This window comes from Tiliqua scincoides, chromosome 3 (genome assembly GCF_035046505.1).
Source record: "Tiliqua scincoides isolate rTilSci1 chromosome 3, rTilSci1.hap2, whole genome shotgun sequence".
In the NCBI taxonomy this organism is placed as follows: Eukaryota; Metazoa; Chordata; class Lepidosauria; order Squamata; family Scincidae; genus Tiliqua; species Tiliqua scincoides.
Genome location: NC_089823.1, coordinates 19,501,549 through 19,511,697, shown reverse-complemented (window position 1 = coordinate 19,511,697; position 10,149 = coordinate 19,501,549). Strand labels below are relative to the sequence as shown.

Genomic DNA, 10,149 nt, shown 5'->3' with positions numbered 1-10,149 from the left:
CAAGATTGCACTGGGAATTCCAAAAACACAGTGCTCAAACATAATATGGCATTTGGCCCCAAGTGGTGCATATTCCCAACTGGTATTTCTATTCAAGCATTAATTCAGGAAGGGAAGGACCACACCTACTTCAACTCATATGGGTTGATCATGTACACCTGTATTGGCTCACTGGCTCTGTGCATTGAAACACAACTGAATAGGAGCCCCATTGAAAAGAATGGCAGGAGCACAAGATCATGGCCTGTGCATTAGGTGGTATGCAGAGCATCTGTGCCTTGCAAAAGCGACAGTGAAGCGCATGCTTGTTTGTGCTGCTGGGTTGATCTATTTATTTATGTTAAGGAATAAAGAAGCCTGCCTTGAAAGTTATGCTGCTAATAAGGAAGGGTTTACATTTTTTAAATGCATAAAAAATAAATCACAAGGCTCTTCAAATATGCAGCTGGTGCTCAACTTGAATGTATGCAAGAGTGGGCCATGGGAGTTTTGCTGAGCTGTGTCCCAACTCCTTCCCTGCTGCAATCTCTTGCCAGACCTTGATGCCTGCAAAAATCTTGAAATGAAGCCTCTGAATTTAATATCTTCCTGTATATGGAAGGAGACAGGAGGACAGACAGGAGGATGTAGACAGGAAGCTACAGAAATATAAATGTTTTCCCAGTGAAAGTCATCCTTGCTGTTCAAAAAAAAAAAGTTATTAACATTTCCCCCCTTTTTCTAAAAGCAGAACATTTAAAATCTCTTTCAAACAGGATGCTTATACACTTGAAAGTGTTTGCATTGGGCCAGCAGGGATTCATGTGGTGGCATTAATTCTTATGACAATTAGCAACATTTGTCAATGATAGTGGACTTCCTCAAGGACCCACCTGCTTCGCTGCAAGTGAGTGAGTGACTGCCAATGACTTTCAGAACAGGAATGCTCACAGGGGCTGTTCTACCTTTGTGTAGCCTTGAATTAGAGTTATTGAATCATCCAGCTTAATGGTTCTGGAGCACCAAGAGATTTACAGCTTCAGCGCTTTGTGTCGCTAAAGGAAGAGTGTGATCAACGTGTACAATGTGCAAAGATGGACTTCTTAAGGGATGGCGAGACACAACTGCAGCAGCAAAACCCTGTTAATGGGGAAACTGACCAAGGAGGGAATATTTTCTTGGGAAATAAAGCCATGTCTAAAGTTGCCATGCTAAAAACACTTTTGAGGAAGCGAGCCCCACAGAATTTACTGGGACTTATTTCCGAGTAAACATGCATAAGATTGTGCTGCAAGTCACCTTGCTAAGAACACTGCTATGAATCTCCAGCACTTCCCAAGGGCCTCTCATAAGAGTGACAATGGAGAGCACACCCTTATACAGCATTAGCATTGCTGACTGTGAGTGCCTTGTCTGCTGCGCAAGGCTGGAAACAGGAAAGCATACTGATGGCAAAGCACAGTCTCTTCTTTCCACCCTCCCGCCCCCACAATTCAATTGTTTCTTGTGGAAGGACACAACAGATGGACTCCAGGAAGTGGCAGTCTTCCGATGATGATAGCAAGACAGCTGCTTTAATGAGTGCCCTGTTCAAAAGTCTTTTCTACCACCTTTTAAATAAAGATTGGGGGTGATGGTGGTAGAAGTAGGGTTGGACTGGGACCTGCTCAGCTTTCTTCCTTGACTTTTTCTACATTTGTTGTTTGTCAGAGGCACCAATGCAGACAGACTTGGACCAGGGAACCGTCCAGCTCTCTGAGGTTCAGTTTATACAAAAGGAAACAGAAGAACCAGGAAACTGGTTGACACCATAGAACCAAAAGAAACATTCCACTTGTGGAAATGGCTTTTCTGCCTCTAAAACACACAAACACCCCAAAGCAGATTCTGAGAGTAGGGGAACCATAGACATCATGTGAAATATGGTGGTGGGGGACTGCCAATGGGGTACTTGTGGCCAACATGCACATGTACATGTATGCGTAGCCCTGGATGCAAGCAGAGAGAGCTCATTATCCAGACCAGACTTGTGTTGTCCTTGAGCAGGTTGATGCTGAAAAAGGCTCAGGTCTGTGGGCCTTCTGTAAAAGGCAAACTTTGAACACTGTAAAAGGCATTGTTTGGTCCCCATGCCAGACTTAGTAAAGCATCCAATACAAATCCACCAAAGTCTATATCTCACCCAGTCATGTTATTCAGACCTGCAAAGCAGTACACTAGTCCTGGGAACTTCCTAGCTTAACAGGAAGAACCATTTGGGATGACAAGAAAAAGTGCCTCAGCTTCTCTTCACTCAGTCAGAAGCTCTATGATGGTGGAAGCAGAAGTCTCAAAAGCAATCAAGGCCCAGTCTTGGCTTTTCCAAGATGTGTCACAATAGGAAATGGCCATCTTCTCTAGAAGATGTACAAGGGTTGGTACGAACGTAATTCTATTTCTATTCCTGGTTTTTTTAAAATTTCAAATCTGGTACTGCATAATGTTGTGAGTTTGACTGGGTGGTCACTAGATGTGTTTACTTTCACCATATGGAGTGGCAATGTGATATGCTAGTGCGGCGCACAAGCAGTTCAAAATGGTGGATGTTTCAGATACACATATAAAACAAAAAGGCTGTAACTGAATTGACACCATTGGCATTTACCATTGGCATTTTGGGACCAACCGGGCACAAACCCATCTGTAGTTAAGCTCCTTCAAGATGGTCCTCACAGCTAGTTTTCTGATGCTTATTGCATTATACAGTTCGTATGTTGCAATGTGACAAACGTGTCAATTTGACTCTTGTTGTTTTCTGTCTCTGCTATCACTGGTTGGTCACTCCTAGGCTTGTCAACAATGTTTGTATCTCCACTCTTGAAGCATCTCACCCAATGTCTGACTGTACTGATGTCAATTGTATTGCCGCCACACACATTCTGGAGGAGTGTATGGATCTCAACTGGTCTATTTCTTCAGCAGTGAGGAATTCTATCACGGCCCTTTGTTTTACAAGAGTATCTGAAACATCCCACCATTTTGAACTTCTTGTGTGCTGCACTCACATGACATACTGCATTGCCACACTGTATGGTGACCACCCAAACTTACATTATGCAGCACCAGATTTGATATGAAAAAATAGGAGGCATTACTTTCATACCAACCTTTGTAATTGTTAAATGCAAAGTTCCTGGGGTTGCATCATGAGTCACCTGCACATGTGTTTGGACCTCACTGTGTCCATTATTACACATGCCCCAGATAACATCTGGTAACCGAGGAGTCGGTGGAAATCATATTCACAAAACACTTCTGGATTCTTACTTACTCGTTTGAACAAGTTTGTGGGACAAGTTTGCAAAAGGTCAGTGTTTCTATAAACTTAGAACAGATTAGATCAAAAATTGTCAGAGTAGGTTGTGTTGCAATTAGTATCTTAAAACAGCAGGGGCTTCTGAATCATACATTTCACATCTGTGCAACTGCAACACATCCTAGACTTCACCCATATCAGACATTTGAACATCCAATTTCTTAAAAAATAATTTTCAGGGAAGTGGATCTAAAAGATGATTTCAACCATTTGTCCAGGTATGCACTCCTCCAACCCCTGAACAAGTTAAAGTTAATGGTTGGTAGAGTATGTAGCTTCTGAGTCTATTCCAGTTCTTTTCTTGTATACATAGTCTTCTTCTATCTTGAATTAGAACTCTGTCGTGTAGGTGATTCTTGCCTGGAAGAAAAGCTATCCCAGCAGGTCGGATCCTCAGGGGTCAGAGGAACAGCAGACGCAACTAAATCACCAAAAGTCAGTAGAGTAAATGCAGGCTGGGTCATGCCTGTAGTAATAGCCTAAGACAAAACAAAATGATAAGATTCATGCAAACAGTATGATCAGTATTTCCATGACCAAAGAAAAAGGTTAGGATTGTTTTTTCCTGTTGGAACCATTTAAAAAAAAGATCCATTTTACAGATAAGAGGAGGCAAAGAAACAGACATTTCTAAGATCAGCTATTGTAGTAAGCTAACATTTGAACTGATGTCTAAGGTCCAATTACACAGGCCAACACACATTTTACTTCCTTAAACATTACACCAATTCCTGGGCATATTTGGGGTGCCGATTCAAAAAATAGCATCCGTTTTGCTCTACATGCAGACTGCAATACTATCCTATCACATCTAGTTTTGGAGACATGGCATAGCCTCTTTAGTGAATGGTTCGAGCAGCTTCCTCATGAGGAAGCCTACACCATGATTTCCTCACGAGGAAGCTGCTTGAACCATTCACTAATGAGGCTATACTATATCTCCAAAACTAGACGTGATAGGGCAAAACAGATGCCATTTTTGGAATCAGTACCCCAAATTCATATCAAACCACCAAAAAGTTCGGGAAAAACTGTTCAGACCCTCAATTTTGCAGGCCTGTGTTATTGGTCTACAGGTGTGTTCTGCCCCACATTCTTCTGTACCTGACTTTCAGTTTAACTTGGAGAATTTCTAGAATAGGGCTTGAAATTGGCACATGCAGACCGCCATACTATTCAGTTTGAATCTTTCTTCTTGCAGGTAATCAAGATGTATCCAAACATATGCAAATTAATTAAATCATAGTGCAAAAAATAAACTTGATATTGTGTAATCCTATCAAGATTCCTTTTCGCAGGGCAATGTAATCAATGGGCATATGTGTTGGTGAATACTGGTAATCTGTAAGGAGAAATACTATAACAACTCAAACTGTGGCAGAGTGCATAGGTGCTGTGAACTGAAAAAGGCAAGGACTTTAAAAAAAAACAACCAACAGCAGAAGAATGGTGGATTGCCAACCCATAGTGCTGCTCTGGAAATAAGAGCAGGTCATTCAGAACACAAAAATCCGGGAAAAAAACAGCTTTCCTTATAGAAATCTGTCCAGAACCTGAGCTGCAATGCTACACATACTTTCTAAGGAGTAAGCCCAATTTATTGCAATGGGATTAACTTCCACGGAAAACAATTTCAATTTCATAAACCTTTATTAGGGATTGGCAATCAGACAAAAAACAGATATACAGACAAAGCAAAATGTAAACAGACTTTCTGCCTAAGAAATAGAATTGTTAGGGTGGATGGGGAATATAGTTCTGCGTCTAGTTAGTATATCATGCAAAAACTTAACCAGTTGGTTTATAACCAGCACGTCAGTAGAAGTTAGAAGCAGACGTAGGGTTTCATCATCCCGTGCCCCTAAAGGGCCATCTGAAAGTAGATTTGGAAACATGCTTCTATCCACATAATAAGGGCAGTGCAGTACTATATGAGCTAAGGATTCAACAGCCCCCAGATTACATGAACATTTCGTTGAAATCTGAGAATGCTGACAAAATCTAGCCTCTAGCTCACAAGATGGAAACACATTATATCGAGCAAGTGTAAAAGCTTGACAGATCTGTGGATCATTTAGCACATACAGATATCTGGGACAACAACCAAGGACCAATGGTAACTGCAACTGAAGGGGGGAACAAGTCTTATTAGCAGCTGCATTAATTTCCTGGCTTTCAATGTCCCACAGTCTGCGCAAGATGCTCAAGCTATCCAAGGAAAACAGGTACAGGATTGTGCTGTATGACCAGTTGATGCAGACTTCATTCAGGGTCACATCCTTTCAATAGAGAAAGCTTTTGGGAAAGTAGGCCTTCTCTGTGGTGGCTCCCACCTTTAATCATTTAAAATTAACCTCAGCCTGACTCTGCCAGTAATAAGAAATGAAAAGTGTTCTCATTTGAGTAACCACTTGTTTGCAGAGCAGTTTGTTTCTGAAGATTGTATGCATTACTGTCTTAAGTTCCTTTTCCTTTTTTTAAATCTAGTTTAATTGTAAAGTGCAAGCAAGCGGGCCACATCTTTTTAAATGCAAATAAGGGCACAATCCTAACCTACTTCCTGGAACAGACATAGCTGTGCCAATGTGGCATGCACCTCATCCTGCATGGGGAAGCAGTCAAGGAGGCCTCCTCAAGGTAAGGGCATGTTTGTCTAATGTAGGAATACCATAGGAAAGGTCAAAAGTCATGGAATCACCAAAAGCTTCTGTTTGAGAACTGCACAAAACTGATATTTTGAATGCTTTGAAATTAAACACACACACACTCTCTCTCTCTCTCTCTCCTGGAACATCTTACCTCAGTGCACTTCTCTCCAAACCCTCCTGATTTTCCCAGAGCAACTGCAACATGATGGGAGTCATCTAACCGAGTTTCCTAGTTGACAAATAGGTACATTAAATTAAAATGGTAGGGTCTTCCAATGTTTCTGACGCTCAGTATGCTGCAATATCAAACATTAAGAAAACATTATTTTACTTCTCTAGATACTCTCAGGTATCAGGACTGGGAGAAGCTTTCCCCTGAGACATAGATAGCTGTCCCATCAAAACTGTCCTCTAGAGGGCTTATGTCCACTGTAGACTAATTAGCCTCCCTTCCTTCCCCAACAATGGCCCTAGTTCTGTAGAAAGTACCACCGGATCTCACCATCAGGGTGGCTTGCCTGTTTGAACTGCAGAGGTCCTTCTTCCTCCCTGCTCCAGTGAGCAGCTTTTCCAACCTTAGCTCTCAGCGGCTCCTGGGTGGGGCAGTCACATACTAGCCTCAAAAAGTCTCCATTCAGTTAGTCTGTTAGCCAGTCCTCTGTCCTTACCACTCTTCAACTTTCCCACACCCTCTAGCTATTCTCTCACCTTTATCCTCAAGGTCCTCATTATCCCTACTAGACTGCAGCTGTGGTCGTTGCAAGCCAAGGTTTTAACCCTATACTGTCTGCACAAGGGGCCACTGCTGACACCACACCCTATCTCTTGGGGGGGGGGAGTGGAATCTTCCAATACAATAGCCACTACTGGTTGGCGTAGATGACACTGACCTAGATGGACCAATGGTCTGACCACAGGGTCCAATCAACAGTCGTCGGAGATTCTCCCCTTTTGTTTGAGGCTGGGGAGAGTGGAGCAATAGTTATTTTAATAGCCGAGGATCTGCCTGCAGGCCAGTCTCAGAAGGTGGGCCTCGCCACATGTCTGTTCACTCGGGAGGGAGCTTAGGGGAAGGGAAGGGTGCCACTATCAAGAGTGTGACGGGCCAGGGGAGATATGGTGGTGGGGGTCGGACAGGCCATTACAGGAGAAGGAGAGTTCATCGTAGGCAGATTATCTCCCCTTCTGGTCCTTCCCTCAATTCTCGGGTACTTGGTGGTCCTGGCGGTGAGTCCCTGGATCTGAAGCTGCTGCTTTTGAATGCCAGGTCGGTGAATAACAAGACCTGTATCATCCGGGATGTGATCCTGGATGAGAAAGCCGACCTGGTATGCATTACAGAGACCTGATTGGACGGGGAGGGAGGCGTTAGTCTCTCTGAACTGTGTCCGCCAGGTTTCCAGGTGTTGCAGCAGCCAAGATTGCAGGGACGGGGAGGGGGAGTTGCAATGGTCTATCGTGAGTCCATCTCCCTCACCAGGTGCCCTGTCCAGCAGTCTCCTGGGTTCGAGTGCTTGCATGTTGTGTTGAGAGGGCCGGACAGGATTGGGATTCTGTTGGTGTACCGCCCGCCCTGCTGCCCAACAGTCTCCCTGCCTGAGCTGACTGGGGTGATCTCGGGGGTGGCATTGAAGGCCCCCCGCCTGTTAGTGCTGGGGGACTTCAATGTTCATGCCGAGGCCCCTGTGGCAGGTGCAGCTCAGGATTTCATGGCTGCCATGACAACCATGGGCCTGTCCCAGAAGATCTGGGCCCCGACACATACAGCAGGACACGTGTTGGACCTGGTGTTTACAGCTGGGCATGGGGGCAATGATCTGGAGGTAGAGGAGATCAACATCACTCCGTTGTCATGGACAGATCATTTCCTGGTAGGGTTTAGGCTTGTTGCGACTTCCTACCTCCGCAGAGGCGGGGGACAGTTTTCTATGGTCCGCCCCCGGAGGCTAATGGATCCTGAAGGCTTCCTGAGGGCCCTGGGGGATTTTCCCACTGCCAAGACTGGCGCCTCATCTGTGTCCCTGGTCGACCTCTGGAATGGGGAAATGTCCAGGGCTATGGATGAGATTGCTCCGGAGCGACCTCTGCCACGCCGCAGACTCGGAGTGGCTCCTTGGTTTACTGAGGAGCTGCGAACGATGAAGCGGCAGGGCAGGCGTCTAGAGCGACGGTGGCAGAAAACTCATGATGAATCCCATCGGACACGGAGTAGAGCTCATTATAGAGCCTACTCCGTGGCGGTGGTAGCAGCGAAGAGATCGTTCTTCTCTGCTACCATTGCGTCTGCTGATAGCCGTCCGGCAGAGCTGTTCCGTGTGGTGCGGGGCCTCCTTCATCAGGCCCCTTCGGTAGTCCAGGAGGAATACACGGTCAGCCGCTGTGACGTGCTTGCCCAACACTTTGCAGATAAAATCGATCGTATTCGTCGCGACTTGGATGCCACATTGACAATGTCTGTTGATGTCCCCTTGGCAACTGCTTGTCCAGTATTGTGGGATTCTTTTCAGCTTGTGCAGCCTGAGGATGTGGACAGACTCCTTTGGAGTGTGAGGCCGTCTGCCTGCCTGCTTGACCCTTGCCCAGCTTGGCTGATTAGAGCGGCCCGGGGGGGACTGGCTGAGTGGACGGGGAGGGTGGTCAACTCTTCTTTGATGGAGGGGACATTGCCGCTCGCCTTGAAGCGGGCAGTGGTTCGCCCCCTCCTGAAGAAGCCCTCCCTGGATTCCACTGTGTTGAATAACTATCGGCCAGTCTCCAACATCCCGTTTCTGGGCAAGGTAATTGAGCGGGTGGTGGTGGCCCAACTCCTGAGGGTCTTGGATGAAGCGGATTATCTGGATCCTTTTCAATCTGGTTTCAGACCGGGCTTTGGGACGGAAACTGCCTTGGTCGCCTTGGTGGATGACCTACGCCGGGGACTGGACAGGGGGAGTGCGTCCCTGTTGGTCCTGCTGGACCTCTCGGCGGCTTTCGATACCATCGACCACGGTATCCTTCTGGGCCGATTGGCCGAGTTGGGAGTTGGAGGCACTGTTTTGCGGTGGTTCCGCTCCTACTTGGAGGGTCGGTCCCAGATGGTGGTGCTGGGGGATGCCTGTTCGACACCCTTGCCCTTGAGGTGCGGGGTGCCGCAGGGTTCAATTCTGTCCCCCATGCTATTTAATATCTACATGAAACCGCTGGGAGAGGTCATCCGGGGGTTTGGAGTGAGGTGTCATCAATATGCTGATGACACCCAGCTCTATCTCTCCTTTCCTCCAGACTCCAAGGTGGCGGTTGAGGGCCTGGAGCGCTGTCTGGAAGCAGTGAGGATCTGGATGGGGGCTAACAAGTTGAAATTAAATCCGGATAAGACAGAGGCTCTCCTGGTTCGGAAATCCTCGATGCAGGTGCTGGATTATCGACTTGCTCTGAATGGGGTTGCACTCCCTCTGAAGGAGCAGGTTCGCAGCTTGGGGGTCCTCCTGGATTCACAGCTGCTCCTGGATTCCCAGGTGGCGGCTGTGGCTAGGGGGGCCTTTGCTCAGCTTCGGCTGGTGCGCCAGCTGCGACCGTACTTGGATCGTGCAGACCTGGCCACGGTGATCCATGCCACGGTGACATCGAGGTTAGATTACTGTAACGCGCTCTATGTGGGGCTGCCCCTGAAGACGGTTCGGAAACTACAATTAGTACAGAATGCGGCGGCCCGTGTGGTCACCAGAGCCAGGCGGTTTGACTCTGTCAGCCCGCTTCTCCGGGGGCTGCATTGGCTGCCCATTCGTTTCCGGGCCCAATTCAAGGTGCTGGTTTTGACCTTTAAAGCCCTATACTGCTCTGGGCCAGGATATCTTAGAGACCACCTACTCCCGTACAATCCGGCTCGCCATCTCAGGTCATCAGAGAAGGCCTTTTTGCAAGTGCCGCCACCCAAGGAGGTCCGGGGGGTGGCTGCAAGAAATAGGGCCTTCTCGGTAGTGGCACCAACATTATGGAACTCCCTTCCCCTTGACTTGAGAATGGCTCCCTCTCTTGAGAGCTTTCGGCGAGGCCTGAAAACACTGTTGTTTAAACAAGCCTTCTGATTTCTGGCCTTCTTAACTTTTTATACATCTTTTAGTTTTACAGGCTTGATTCCTCGGTGATCTGCTCTTTTACTCTTTTAATCTGACTACTGTTTTTATGGCC

At 46.7% G+C, this 10,149-nt stretch overlaps 1 protein-coding gene across 4 annotated transcripts in view; it reads right to left on the bottom strand.

Moving 5' to 3' along the window:
- Positions 1 to 1,494: 1,494 nt before the first annotated feature.
- AASDHPPT (aminoadipate-semialdehyde dehydrogenase-phosphopantetheinyl transferase) overlaps positions 1,495 to 10,149 on the bottom strand; it is a 37,339-nt gene continuing 28,684 nt past the window's right edge. For 3 of the 4 annotated variants that reach the window (XM_066620842.1, XM_066620841.1, XM_066620840.1), the window contains 2 exons: positions 6,134 to 6,211; positions 1,495 to 3,813 (listed from right to left, as the gene is read on the bottom strand). In XM_066620842.1, the coding sequence (XP_066476939.1) occupies positions 3,655 to 3,813; positions 6,134 to 6,211 (237 nt within the window). In that variant the 3' untranslated portion in view covers positions 1,495 to 3,654. The other variant, XM_066620843.1, reaches the window with a different exon arrangement.